Source organism: Choloepus didactylus, chromosome 1 (assembly GCF_015220235.1).
Source record: "Choloepus didactylus isolate mChoDid1 chromosome 1, mChoDid1.pri, whole genome shotgun sequence".
In the NCBI taxonomy this organism is placed as follows: Eukaryota; Metazoa; Chordata; class Mammalia; order Pilosa; family Megalonychidae; genus Choloepus; species Choloepus didactylus.
This window is the reverse complement of record NC_051307.1, coordinates 141,655,969-141,671,929: the sequence shown is the minus strand read 5'-3', so window position 1 is coordinate 141,671,929 and position 15,961 is coordinate 141,655,969. Positions and strand designations below refer to the sequence as shown.

General features: G+C 35.8%; 1 protein-coding gene across 1 annotated transcript; it reads left to right on the top strand.

Annotated features, from left to right (window-relative positions):
• The first annotated feature begins 2,133 nt into the window (after nt 1-2,133).
• On the top strand, nt 2,134-4,280 carry LOC119527430 (nucleoporin NUP35). Its single transcript, XM_037827454.1, has one exon. It carries the CDS (start codon nt 2,146-2,148, stop codon nt 3,127-3,129), a length of 984 nt encoding a protein of 327 aa, XP_037683382.1. The 5' UTR covers nt 2,134-2,145; the 3' UTR covers nt 3,130-4,280.
• Nucleotides 4,281-15,961: the final 11,681 nt, after the last annotated feature.

The window sequence follows — 15,961 nt, the reverse complement described above, 5'->3', positions numbered from 1 at the left end:
GCACAGTTCCCTAAGCAGCGGTGTTTATGGTATATAAACATTGATGGAAGCAACATCAATACCAGATCTGGTCCTCAATACCAGAACTAAACAAATAAAATATGGTAAATGCAAATAATGAAATACTCTGAAACACTAGAAGGAAATTACAACTGGATAGATAGATCCTCAAAAAACAGTGAGTTGTTCAAAAAACTTGGACAATTATTATTTTCACCCACAACAGCATAGTACTTAACAAGAGATTAAAAAAGACATTTTTGTAAATTTGAAAAAAACATTTAAAATACTGTTTATTGGTTTCTTAAAGAGTCAAACATAGAATTACCATGTGACCTGGCAATTCCACTCTTGGTAGATATCCAAAAGAGTTGAAAATAGATACAAGCAGTTGTACACACAAGTTCTTAACAACACTGTACACAATAGCTGAAAGGTGAAAACAGCCCAAATGTCCATCAGCAGAAGAATGGATAAGCAAACTGTGATGTTTATATACAGGGAAATATTACTCAGCCGTAAAAACAAATGAAACACTGATGCACATTACAATGTGGATGAAACTCTAAAATAGTATGCTACATGAACAAAAGACCACATATTATATGAATACACTTACATGAAATATCCAGAATAGATACACCCATAGAAACAGATTGCAGACTGGGGATGTAGAAGGAATGGAATATCAAGAAACTGCTTATGGGTAAGGTATTTTGCTTTGGAGTAATGGAAATGTTGGGGAACTAGATAGAGATGGTGACTACACAACCTTGTAAATGTGCTAAATGCCACTGAATTGTTCACTCTAAACTAGGTGACTTTAAGTTATGTATTTCACCTCAATAAATCATTTTTTAAACACTTGCTCTTAGCTCTGATCTTTAATCAAATATCACCTTCCCTATCCACCCTATCTAAAATTGTATCTCCCCTCAATAACCACCAATCCCACCTTTCCTTCATTTTTTCCTTAGCGGTTATCATCATGCATTTTACTTATTAATTTATTGCTAATTTTTAAAACTTTCAACTAGAATGTAAACTCCATGGAAGCAGGGATTTTTCAGCAACAATTTGAACTTTCATGGGATGAGAGGATATATGAATGACACAATCTAATTTACATTTAAGAATTACTGGTTTCATTGTGGAGAATGGGAATGTGTAGGGTAACAGAAATAGAAGGGGGACCAATTAGGAGACTGTGCCACTTTGAATGTATTATGTCCCCCAAACACCATTATCTTTGATGTAATCTTGTGTGGGCAGACCTATCAGTGTTAATTAGATTGTAATTCTTTGAGTGTTTCCATGGAGATGCACCCCACCCAACTGTGGGTGATGACTCTGGATAATTTCCATGGAGATGTTGGCCCGCTCATTCAGGGTGGGTCTGAATTAAATCATTGGAGCCATATAAATGAGCTGACCAACAGAAGGAACTCAGTGCAGCTGAGAGTGACATTTTGAAGAGGAGCTACAGCCAAGAGGGACACTTTGAAGAAAGCACAGGAGCTGCAGATGAGAGTTTGAAGATAGCCATTGAAAGCAGACTCTTGTTCCAGAGAAGCTGAGAGGGGACAAATATCCCAAGTGCAACTAAGAGTGACATTTTTGAGGAACTGCAGCCTAGAGAGGAATGTCCTGGGAGAAAGCCATTTTGAAACCAGGACTTTGGTGCAGATGTTGGTCATGTGCCTTCCCAGCTAACAGAGGTTTTCCGGACACCATTGGCCATCCTCTAGTGAAGGTACCTGATTGCTGATGCGTTACCTTGGACACTTTATGGCCTTCAGACTGTAACTGTGTAACCAAAGAAACCCCCTTTTATAAAAGCCAATCCATCTCTGGTGTTTTGCATTCTGACAGCATCAGCAAACTAGAACAGAGACTTTTACAATAATTCAGGCAAGAAATGTATGGTGAAAGTGGTGATAGTCAAATTTATGATCTATTTTAAAGGCATACTCACTAATTATCAACCAGGTTGGTAGATGTTGCCCAATTGTTTCATTGATGAGCTTTTGTAATATGTGGGCATGAAATTGACTTCATGCCAGGCTGATCACAGCTCCTAGTTCCCATAAATTCCCAGTTTTTCATAAAAGAATCTACCAGGAGATAAGTGTAGTTGCTGCTGCGATGGCAGCCTTTGCCGTGGAATCCCAAGCGCCCGCACTTGGATCTGAACCAATGATGCTGGGTTCACCCACCTCTCCAAAGCCAGGAGTTAATGCTCAGTTCTTACCTGGATTTTTAATGGGGGATTTGCCAGCTCCAGTGACTCCACAACCTCGATCAATTAGTGGCCCTTCAGTAGGAGTAATGGAAATGAGATCACCTTTACTTGCAGGTGGGTCACCACCACAACCAGTTGTACCAGCTCATAAAGATAAAAGTGGAGCTCCACCGGTTAGAAGTATATATGATGATATTTCCAGCCCAGGACTTGGATCAACTCCTTTAACTTCAAGAAGACAGCCAAATATTTCAGTAATGCACAGTCCTCTTGTTGGAGTTACAACTACTACTCTTGGAACAGGACAAAGTATGTTTAGTCCGGCAAATATTGGCCAACCACGAAAGACTACATTATCTCCTGCCCAGTTGGATCCTTTTTATACTCAGGGAGATTCTCTGACTTCAGAAGATCACCTCGATGACACTTGGGTGACTGTGTTTGGGTTTCCTCAAGCATCTGCATCCTATATTTTATTACAATTTGCACAATATGGGAATATCTTAAAACATGTGATGTCTAACACAGGAAATTGGATGCATATCCGTTACCAATCTAAATTGCAGGCCCGGAAAGCCTTAAGCAAAGATGGAAGGATTTTTGGAGAGTCTATCATGATTGGTGTAAAACCATGTATAGATAAAAGTGTCATGGAAAACAGTGACAGATGTGCTTTGTCATCTCCACCTCTAGCCTTTACCCCACCAATCAAAACCTTAGGGACACCATCCCAATCTGGAAGTAATCCTAGGATTTCTACCATGAGACCTCTTGCTACAGCATATAAAGCTTCTACTAGTGACTATCAGGTTATTTCTGACAGACAAACGCCAAAAAAAGATGAAAGTCTTGTATCCAAAGCAATGGAGTACATGTTTGGTTGGTAGTATAATAAAAGTGGAGGATTCAGCTACAAAAATGAAGGTTGATACACTAAAAAAGAGTTAGCACAGTACTGCCAGTTTCCTTCGGTTAGTTATATAACCACTCTTGGCACATTGGGATGCTATCTCATACTTCTTTTAGAAGGCTTTTACTTTAAGGATATAGCATATTTGTAGCTTGCACTTTAAAAAGATGCATAAAATAAATTTTTCTGAAACTGAAAATCCCTGTAAATCAGATTTTGTGCTTTCTGTGATAGTGCATGCTTAAACACAAAAAACCCCAGCACTGATTACTGTAAATTATATTACTGAATTTGTGAGGAGACTTCTTAGTCTTCATAAGAAGCTTGGGTAAATTTCATGAATGGGAATTGTGCAGCTGCTTCTACCAAGACATAAAGATTATACTTAGCAGTTGGAATTATGGTCTTTTAATTTAGATAGTATTTAATATTTTAATTATCCTTGCTTTTGTATATGTCCTTTTGTGACTTGTCATTTTTCAGTGTTCTAAATCTGAAATAGTCTTTTTAAATACCTACTACCTTACTACTCAAGTACTTGAGTTTCTTGATAATAAAATGTGTTAATTATATGTATTAAACATTTTTGAAAGGGTGACTTATTTTTAAAAATTATGAATAGTTTTAAATATTCACTGAAGTAGAGAGAATGTGTCATGAGCCTCCAATATCTGTAATCAGTTTTAATAACCATCAGTATTTTGCCATACTTGTTTCTTCTTACCCCCTTTTATTTTGTTTAAAACGCATTTCATATGTCATTTTAATCTAAATACTTAAGGATGTATCAAAATTTTTTTTTCATGTGTAATTATGATGTCAGTATCACATCTAACAAATATTAATAATATTTCTTAATTTTTAAAATATCTAACATACAGTCCATTTTCAAATTTCCCAGTTATATACAAAATATATTAATGGTTGGTTTTTCCAGACTAGGCTTACACACTGTATTTGGTTGTTTTGTCTCTTAGTGTCTTGCAATCTAATCTTGTCCTCCCTCTCCCTGATACCACCCAATATATCATTACTTGTTGAGGAAACCAGATGACTTGTCTGTGGAGTGTATAGCTTTATATGTATGTGCGTGTTTTAAATATATATAAATAATTTTTTTTCACTATTTCAAAAAAAAAAAAAAAAAAAAAAGAATCTACCAGATGAAGCTAGGGGAAATTCAAGAATACCCAAAGGAGAAGACATTTTGGAGGTGGGCATAAGAAAGGTGTTTCAGTCAGCATTTGCTTCATAATAAATTTTCCCAAGGCTTAGTAGCGCAGAACAACAAAGATTTATTATTTTTGTCATGATTTTATAGGTTGACTGTGCAGTTCTCTGCTGGTTTTGCCTTGGATCACTCATTAGGCTGCATTCAGCTGGAGGGTTAGCTGGGCTAGGAGGTCTGAGATGGCTTTTCTCATGTGTCTGGAAGCTAATGCTGGCTGTCAAGTTGGCGACCTCACTTCTACTCCATGTGGCATCTCCTTTTCCAGTCGGTTAGATCTGTTCCTTACATGGTGGTCCCAGGATGGCAAAAGCAGAAGCCGCAGGGGCTAGCTTTGGAAGTCACTCACTGTTACATCTGTCATATTTTAGTGGTGAAAGGAACTCAGATTCAAGGGAAATAGACTTCAACTCTTTATGGAAGTGGCAGCCAAGTCATTGCCAAGGGGGAAAAATTTATGGTCATATTTTGAAACCTCCCACAGAAGGAAACCAGGTACCGTATAGGTATGACACATGCCTGCTTCTACTCAATCCTCACAGCAATCCTAGGAGGAAGGCAACTGAAGAAACGGAAGCTCAGAGACAATACAAAATGCCTAAGGACCCAGAACCAGCAAGAGGAAGGCTGGCATTCAAGTCCAGATTTGTCCAATTTTAGAAGCATTTTTCCCCCTTCTTCTTTAATACTGATACTGGTCGATACTGGTCATGCATCTGTCAGGTAAATAAAGGGATTTAGTTGTTTCTGCTAGGCAGTATTTTTTTATCCTCTAACCTCCTTCTATCCTTTACAGAGTTAATAAGCTCCTCACCTTCTTTGGGAATTTTTTTTTTTTTTTTTTTTTTTTGTGACATGTTTTAATAGTCAACATTTCCTGAGCAGTTACTGTGCATGAGGCATGGTTTTGCTTATGGCTGAAACTGCCCTCTGGACAGTGTTCCTAGTTGACTAGGTGGCTCTGGGTTACCAAACTGGGTCAGTGGTTCACTGTTCTACCAGATTGACTCCCCTATCCATAGAGTTGTCAGAGGATTTTTTTTAATTTTTTTTTATTTTAGAATATGACATATATACAGAGAAGTGACAACTTTCCAAGTGCAATTTAACAAGTAGTTAGAGAGCAAATTTCAAAGAATATTACAGGTCAGAATTCCACAGTTTCAGTTATTTCTCTATTATGAAATATATATACAAAAAGGTAGTATCTTTCAAAGTATGATTTTACAAGTAGATATTTAGGAAATTTCCAAAGTTATTATGAGTTATAGTGCCATAATTTCAGTTATTTCATTGTTGTGAAATACAGCAATGTCTCAGATAAGGATCCAGGGACTCTTTAAGGTTTTCAAGCCTACTATTGACTTGGGCCTATCATACTGTGGTCATTTGGCATAGCTAGGTGAGGGTTGCATAGCAGTAATCTCCAGGACAACCTCCTGACTCTATTTGAATTCTCTTAGCCACTAAACCTTATTTTGTTGCCTTTCTTTGCCCCTTTGGTCAAAAAGCATTCTCACTAGCTACAGTCTATCACTAGGTCTCCAGTTTGCTTATATTATCAGACATTGAATTTTCATTGTTCAGATAACTCATAGAAGTGGTAACATACAATATCTCTTCATTTGTGTCTGAGTTATTTCACTCAGAATCGTATCTTCAAGTTTCATCCATGTTGCCATATGTTTCAGGACCTTGTTGCTTCTTACTGCTACATAGTATTTCATCATATGTATATACCACATTATGTTTATCCACTCATCTGTTGAAGGACAGTTGGATTGTTTCCGTCTCTTGGCCATTGTGAACAAAGCCACTATGAACATCGGTGTACAAATGTCTGTTTGTGTCACTGCTTTCAAATGTTCTGAGTATATACCGAGAAGTGGAATTGTCAGATCATAGGGTAATTCGATACCCAGTTTTCTGAGAAACTGCCAAACTGTCTTCCAGTTAATGCTGTACCATTAAACAGTCCCACCAGCAATGAATAAGATTTCCAATTTCTCCACATCCTCACCAGCATTTGTAATTTCCTGAATAAATTATTTTTAAACATCTAAAAATACTACTTATAAGTATGCATGGATATACAAATAAAATATGTTTGCTGACTATGGGAAAGAAGGGAAGAAAAAGAGGAGAAATATTAGACTAAAATTGAGAAATGAAATATGGGCTGTGCAAAGATTCTTGGTAATACCATCCCATAGACAGAGGAGTATGTAATTCCATTCTATGTAATTAAGGTCCCAAACTCCTCCAACATTATAAATAAAAATGAAAATCAATGTCAAACCTCACATACAAACATAAATGAAAACATTTCTAAGCAAAAACTGAGAAAATTTAATCTAGCTAGGTGTTAAAATAATAATGCTTTATGGCAAAGAATGTTTATCTCAAGAATTAATGCTCTTCACATTAGGAAGTATACTATTAAAATTTACCATATTAACAGGCACAAATATATGATAATCAAATTTGATGGTGAATAGGTATTTGAGAAAAACAAACACTGTTTAGTGTCAAACTATTTTTCTTTCAATCAATCAATCAATCTATCTGCCTATACTTCTATTAAAGTTTCATATATAAAAAAAACTTCCTTGGTCTGATAAAGGGTATTTTCTAAAAATCTGTAGGAAAAGCCTAAGTAATTTTGATACCTTAGAAATATTCCAATTAAAGTCAAGGATGTGATGAGGACGTTTGGCATCACATATCTTCAACAATGTAATAGAGATTCTAGTTAATGCAATATAACTAAGGTAAAGAAATTATATACAATTTTGAAAGGAAGAGACAAAAATCATCATTATTTCCATGCAATAGCTTATCTAGAAAATCCAAGAGAATTAAGTAAATAGCCCTTAGTACTAATAAGAAAGGTAAACATATGCAATCAATAGCTTTCCCAAATACCACCAATGGCCAAGTTATAGCTATAATAGGGAAAGGGGATCTCAACATGATAGGAAAAAAAACCCACAATAATAATAACAACAAAACTCATAAGGTACTGAGGAATACAACTAACTGGAAATGTGAAAAGTCCACATAAATATAATTTATAAAACCTTACTGAAAAATATGCAGATGCAAAAGAAGAAATTTATACCATGTTCCTGATCAGGAAGACCTAATCTCAAAGTTCTTTCCAAATGAATCTATATCATCAGTGTGTTCCTCCAAAAACTGGAATGGGATGTTTCATAATGGAATCTGATGGGCTGCCTTGAAGGTTAATTTGGAAGAAAAAGTGTCAAAGAATAGCTAAGAACATATTAAAGAAATATAGAAATGGACCCCTATGTAGATGACTTTTTTGTTTATAATAAAGGTGATTTCCAATTGGTAGAGAACAGTTAGCCTGTTCAATAAATTGTTTTGAATTATTTGCTATTCATTTGCAAAAAATAGCATTATATTTAGACCTCACATTCTTCACCAAAATGAATTTTAGATTATTTAAATAGTTAAGCGCAAAATAACTCAAAACTATAAAAAAAGCATTTGTGAAAAATATATTTATAACTTTTGTGTGGTGAAAGTCTTCCCATATGAGACACAAAATCAGAAGCCATAAAGGAGAAATCATGAACTGATTTATCATATATACAAATTTTGAATTTTCTAACATATCATGAAAGTGACTTATAAGCTAAAAGTGCAGACTTTGGAGCCAGAGCTCCTGGGTTCAAATTCTAGTTATACAACATGATTATATGACATTAGGTAAGTTATGTAATTGCTTTATACTTCAGTTTTTCATCTGTTAAACAGAATAATAATAGCACTTTCCTCATAGGACTATAGTGAAGACTAAATGGGTTGATACATAAAGTGCCTAGGACAGTGCCTGGCTCATAGTAAGTAATATAAAGGTGTTTGCTACCATAGTAAAAGATAAATTGAGAGAAAATATTTACAACACATTGAATATATTTAGTATTAATATCCAAAACATATGAAGAACTCTTAATTCATAACGGAAAAAACCCGATGGAAATATAAGTAAAGGATATGAACATACAATTCACAAAAGAAAAAATTATATAACCATGTATATTACACTGAAAATAAGAAAAATGCATTTTAAAAAGTTTTAAAGTGACAATAAAAAGATTGACATTATCAAATATCACAAAGATATGGAGAAATATTGGTAAGATTATAAATTGAAGAAACATTTTGGAAGGCAACTTAGAGATATCTGTAAAATTTAAATGGTGTTCCTTTTTTTTTTTCACTGTTAACTATAGTCCTTGTTTGTACTAGGTACATTTTTTCCCCATATACCCCTCTATTATTAACTTCTTGAATTGTGTCATACATTTCTTCTAGTTCATAAAAGAACTTTTTAATATTTGTACAATTAATCAAGGACATTGCCAACACAAGATTCATTGTGGTGTACATTCCCATGTTTTAACTTCCAACTTCCTTCTGGTGACATACATGACTCTAAACTTACCCTTTCCACCACATTCAGAAACCTTTCAACACTGTTAATTATTCTCACAATAATGTGGTACAGTCACCTCTGTCCATTTCTTTATGTTCAACCTAGTTAAACATTCTGCACATATTAAGCAACCACTCCCCATTCTTTAGCCTTATTCTATATCCCAATAACCTGTATTCTATATTTTATGTCTATGAGTTTACATGTTATAAATAGTTCATATCAGTGAAATTATGCACTATTTGTCCTTTTGTGTCTGACTTATTTCACTTAATGTCTTCAAGGTTCATCCATGTTGTCACGTGCTTCAGGACTTTATTCCTTCTTACTGCTGAGTAATATTCCATTGTGTGTATAGACCACATTTTGTTTAACTATTTATCTGTTGATGGATACTTGGGTTATTTCCATCTTTTGGCAATTGTGAATAATGCCGCTATGAATAACTGTGTGCAAATATCTGTTTGCATCCCTGCTTTTGGATCTTCTGGGTATATCCCAAGTATCAGGATTGCCAGGTCGTAAGGCAACTCTATGCTTAGCTTCCTGAAGAACTGCCAAGCTGTCCACCACAGCAGCTGCACCATTTTACATTCCCACCAGCAGTGAATAAGTGTCCCTATTTCTCCATATCCTCTCCAACACGTGTGTTTTTGTTTGTTTAATAGCAGGCATTCTAAGAAAATTGGCTTTCCTTTATATCTAACAATTCCGCTTGTAGGAATATATCTCATAGAAATATGCCCACTGTGTACAAACGTGCATATACAAAGCTGTTTTCTGCAACATCGTTTATTACAGATAAAAATTTTAAATATCTTAAATGTCCATCCCCATGGAGGCTATTTAATAAGTTATTTTTCTTCCATCCTATGAAAATTATCCAACACTTACAAAAGAATGAGGTAATCCTTATATATCCTGATGGGGGAAAAGTTTGAAGTTCTACTAAGTAAAAAAAAAAAAAAAAAAAAAAAGCATGTTACAAGTTAGCACATTCTAGTTAGAAATAAATGTAATGTTAATGTTTATATATATTATGTAAATGCATAGAAAGTTAACTGGGTGTATGTCTCCCCAAACTTAACAGCACTTATTGGTGGGAATTGGAAGGGGGCTGTGGGGAGAAGTGCTGTTTGATGGGCGTGGGGCTTGGGGTGTGATGGTGTGTGTTAAAATAAAAAAAGAAAATATGAAGAAGGAGAGAGAAAACACAAGAAATGATGAGATAAGGATTATTCTCTCAACGAGGTTATAACGTAGAATAAAACAAGTTCTAAAAACCTATTTATGCAAACACTATCTACAGCTACATCTATAACTTTCAATTTGGAATTATTATGAGGTTAAGGGAGATAAATACATATAAAGAGTTTACAAAGTGTCTGACACATGGTAAAACCTTTATAAATATTTGCAAATATATATATATATATATATATATATATACACGTATGCACACACACACATATATATATTGTACATATTTTATTGTGAATGATAAAAAATACATTAAATGCTATCAACTAAGAACTGATATTTTTTCTCCTGGGCATCGTCAGTTCCATAGTACTCACCACCACCTAATATTTTCCTTGCTCATATATTTATCTCTGTATAGTCTGTTTTTCTCTGCTACAATGAAGTTCAATACTTGCTGGGAGTTGTTTTGTTCCATGCTGTTTCCTCTCTGTTTGGAACAGGGATTGGCATACAGTATGAATGCAATAAATATTCATTGAATCACAATTTCTTTCTGTTAGTGCTCATCTCTTGTACTCATTGAAGTATTTCCCATTATAGCAAATGCTTGAATGGTCATCCTTTACTTCCTCCCAAGCAAGTATTTCAAAATGGGAACTTCATATTTTATATTTGAGTTTTATGCTTTCACTAATATCTTGAATTGCTAAAAACAAGGTTTGACTAAATTCAACAATTAGCAAAAAGCAAACTTTATTAGCTGTTTTGCTGAAACAACCAGGAAATGAGTGTTTTGAACAGAGGTAGACTTGTTCTTTCTGTGAACTGTCTGTTCACATGGGAATGAACAAAACAAAATTTTATTGGCCCACAGGATCCAAAATTAACATCCGTGCTTGCCAAATGCAGGAAGGCATCACTGAGGAAAAGAAGTTTGTCCTCAACTTTCCAGTGTAAACTCTCTAGAGTGACCAGGGGAAATATAAAAATAGTAGTTGGTGATGTTTGTTTAAATGAATGCCAGAAGGTTTTACTTTTCTACTCTCTGGGAAAAAAAAAATCAGTTGTCAAGGTAGGCTCTGTGTAGGCAAGAGCAAATATAGGTTAAGCAAAAGGCTTCTAAAGTTTAATTTCCTCTTGCAAAAAAGTCTGAAGAGTGACTGGTTGAATTCCAGACAACACAGTTGGTGGTATGTGAGTCATAGGCTTTCTGGGATCCATGCTTGAGATCACTTAGAATCTGTAATTACAAAAGTTAGGAGGGTTGAAGATAGTCTGAAGTACACACAGACCATTTGCCACTTTTTATTTGGGGACATTCATCCTATTCTCATTAATCGATAAGAACTCTTTGTGTATTGGGTTCTTGTTTCCTTAATAATCATGTTGTAAATATTTTTAATGAATTGGTTTTCTGTCTGTATGGCACATTGTTCATTTTCTGTTCAGAAGGCTTTAATTTTTATGTAGTCAAACCATGTAATTTATATTATTGTTGTTCCGGTTTCTGGCCTGGGTATTTGAGAAATACCATTTGTTCTAGTTTGCTTATGCTGCAGAATGCAAAACACCAGAGATGGATTGGCTTTTATGAAAAGGGGGTTTATTTGGCTACACAGTTACAGTCTTAAGGCCATAAAGTGTCCAAGGAAACACATCAGCAATTGGGTACCTTCACTGGAGGATGGCCAGTGGCGTCCGGAAAACCTCTGTTAGCTGGGAAGGCATGTGGCTGGCATCTGCTCCAAAGTTCTGGTTTCAAAATGGTTTTCTCCCAGGACATTCCTCTCTAGCAAGCTTGCTGCTCTTCAAAACATTACTCACAGCTGCACTGAGTTCCATCTCTGAGTCAGCATATTTATATGGCTCCACTGATCAAGGCCCACCCTGAATGGGTGGGGCCACACCTCCATGGGAGTATCCCACCAGAGTCACCACCCACAGCTGGGTGGGGCACATCTCCATGCAAACACCCTAATTCAAAGGTTCCAACTTAATCCCCACTATTCTGTCTGCCCCACAAGATTGCATCAAAGAATATGGCTTTTTCTGGGGGACATAATACATTCAAACCGGCACATTCCATCCCTTGAACCCCAGAAAAACATATTCTTTCCAAATACAAAATACATTCATCCCACAATACCACAGAAACTTAAATCATTTCAGTAACAATAGTTAAGTACAAGATCCCATCAAAATCAAATATAGGCGTGGTCAGTCCTAAGGCATACTTTTCCTTTAGCTTTGGATCTGTGGACTTAGAACAAGTTATTTGCTCCCAATATACAAAGGAGGGACATTCATAGGATAAACGTTCCCATTGCCATAAGGAGAAACAGTAAAGAAAACAGGGTTAACAGGACCAAAACAGTTCCTAAAACCTGCAGGACAAACTCCATTAGATTTCAAAGTCTGAGAGTCATTTAGAGAACAACGTTGCATCCTTGGGGCTTGAGAGAGAGGGAGTATAACCCTCCCTAAGGGCCTTTTCGGCAGCCCTTTCCTCTCCAAATGCTTAGGTGAGTGCTCCAACATACCCACACATTGGGGAGACCACCTTCTTGGCCTCACCCTCCTCAAACCTCGGGGCAGCTCCTGGATTCCCTTCCATCTCCGGGGCACACGCTCAAGCCCTTTAGAACAGCGTGGTGGCAGCCAGGCTCTCCCCAATTCCCTGGGAATGTGCTCCAACCTCTTTGGGACCTGAGGTGGCAAAACTCTTCCAGAGCATTGGGGTGGAATGCCCGCCCTCAACCTCCAGGGCAAACTCACCCTTTCCAACCTCCATGGCTCTGTCTTTGAAGAGATTTTTCTTTTAATTTTTTCCTTGTCTGTCTCCTCCAGTCTAGACCGGCAATGGCTCTGTCTATAAAGATCTCGCAAAAATTCTGTTGGCTTCGCATGAAGCATGCAGGGGTCAAAGCCATCAGACAACAGGAGTTTCCACAAATCCTTTCTGGATAATACCATCTCCAATCTTGGCTTGTACTGAAATGGCAGCTGGATTCCATGTTTGGTTACATCCTCACGTTGGGCTGTAGCTTCTGGAATTCCACCCCCTGGAAGCTCGTAATTTTCCAAGCCATCAACTTCTGGTTTCTTTGAACCCAAGAGTTCAGTTCTAAGTTTATCTCTCTCCACTCGCATTTTACTATAAGCTGCAAGGAGAAGCCAGAGTACAGCCTCCACACGTAGTTTGGAGATCTCCTCAGCTAAGTATTCCAAGTTATTGCTTCCAGATTCTTCCTTCCATCTGACACCAGGACTCAATGTTGTCAAATTCTCTGCCACTTTAAAACAAGGATCGCCTTTCTTCTAGTTTACAACAACACATTCATCATTTCTGCTCAGGGCCTCATCAGAAGTATCTTTAGAGTCCATATTCCCATAAACAGTCTCTTTAAAGCAGTTTTGGCCTTTTCTGTCAAGCTCCTCACAACTCTTCCAGAAACTCCCCATTATCCATTTAAAAAGCCGTTCCAACATGTTTGGTATTTGCAAACTCAGCAGCAAAAGCACCCCACTTCTCTGGTACCAAAATCTGTTCTAGTTTGCTAATGCTGCAGAATGCAAAACACCAGAGATGGATTGGCTTTTATGAAAAGGGGGTTTATTTGGCTACACAGTTACAGTCTTAAGGCCATAAAGTGTCCAAGGTAACACATCAGTAATTGGGTACCTTCACTGGAGGATGGCCAATGGCATCCGGAAAACCTCTGTTAGCTGGGAAGGCATGTGACTGTCATCTGCTCCAAAGTTCTGGTTTCAAAATGGCTTTCTCCCAGGACGTTCCTCTCTAGCAAGCTTGCTCCTCTTCAAAACGTTACTCGCAGCTGCACTCCGTTTCCTCTCCTTGAGCCAGCTCATTTATATGGCTCCACTGATCAAGGCCCACCCTGAATGGGTGGGGCCACGCCTCCGTGGAAATATCCCATCAGTTATCCTTTACAGTTGGTGGGGTGCATCTCCATGCAAACAACCTAATCCAAACATTCCAACTTAATCCCCACTATTATGTCTGCCCCACAAGATTGCCTCAAAGAATATGGCTTTTTCTGCGGGACATAATACATTCAAACTGGCACACCATTCCAAACCCAAAATAATTAAATAATGAGTTATATCTCCTATTGATTTTGTGGTTTGATTATTATAATTAAATATTTGATAAATCTAGAATTTAATTTATTGTACAGTGAGCAGTAGTGACCAGGTTTTTCCAAAATGGTTTACTTTTTTTTCAATAATGTTTTTAAAATACTATATTAATTTTTTTAAATATTAAATTTAAATTCCACCTTTTTAAATTTACTAAATTAACACGTATACTTGAGTCTTTTTACTAACCGGTTATTCCATTTATTTGAAATCTTTGTCAAACGTACTATTTTATTATCTGTGAGGGTAAATCCATTTCACCCCATTGCTCCTCATTTTCAGAATTCTCCTGGTTATTCTTTCATGTTTATTCTTCTATATGGTTTTTTAAAAAATACTTTAAAAATGATCATTATCTAAATACATTATCATGATAAACATTTTAAACAGAATGTAGATTAAATATGATACTTTCTTCTTACTATTTCCCTTCTATCTACTCTTCTCCCCAGAAATAATGATGGTTAACACTTTTGAGCATATGTTTCTGGAAAAACTTTTTATTCATTTGCTTAAACATATGTACTATGTACATATTTTTACTTAAATGGACTCATATGGTTAATACTGTCTTGTGACAGTTTTTACTTTGTGTTTATTTGGGATCTGTCTATGTCAAAACTCAGTGTTTTTCTTCATTGTTTTAAGATTATTTTGATAAATATAATGTTCATCCTATCTATATGTCTATCTATCTATCTATCTATCTATCTATCTATCTATCTATCTATCCCCAAATGGTGTACATTTATATTACTTCTATTTGTTTGCCATGACATACAAGGCTGTTCATAATGGAATCACCATTGTACAACCATCTTTTTGCTCTTCTGCATTTCTTTTAGATTCTTAGGAGTGGAATTGTTGAGACATAGAGGATGAACATTTGATAAAAACTGCCAAATTGCCTTCCAAAAGGGATTTAGACATTTACATTCTCATTAAAAATACCAATTTTTGAAAATAATTCACTAATATAATGGATCTATCTAAATTTCCATAAGAGAGAATCAATAGACTAGTTGTTCCTTCAGAGGTAATAAATTGAGGAAATTAGATTTAAACAATTCATTATGGTATATGGAAGCAACTTCAAGTAAAACAAGAATAGAATTAATACTCTCCAAATTATTGGGGGTGGGGGGATAACAGCAAACACAGACCATAAAACAAAAATAAAGTATAAAGGAAACATTTCTGTATCATAAAAATCAGATGTAAAAATCCAATAAGACAAAAGTAAAATCTAGCATTTTTATCATCCTAGTAAGTGTGAATGGGGAGTCCACCTATTAAAAATGAGAAAGAAAAACCAGATCAAAACAAACAGACAAAACGACAATACACACCCTTAGTATGTCAGAAAGGTTAAACAAATGGCAAAGCTATACCAAAAAAAAAAAAAAAAAAGATTAAATTCAAGGAGAAAAGTATTAAAGAGCATTCAAAGGTCTTTCAAATGTAATAATGTTAAGCATTGTATAAAACTCTATCACTGACCTTACATTAACAATACAGCATTGAAATACATGAAGTAAAAAACACTGGAAAAACAGATAAATAATAGTAATGGGAGATTTTAATATCTTTTTTCTGAGTTCTTCAAAGATTGAGTAGATCAGAAGGTGAAAAATAAATCTGGGATGATGGAAATGTTTTGGTAATGGATGGTGGTGATGGTAGCACAACATTGTGAACATAATTAACAGCACTGAAATATATGTCTGAATATGATTAAAAGGGGAAATT

Excerpts from the sequence above, each read along its gene's own strand:
- LOC119527430 (XM_037827454.1), top strand. The coding sequence starts at position 2,146 with ATGGCAGCCTTTGCCGTGGAATCCCAAGCGCCCGCACTTGGATCTGAA.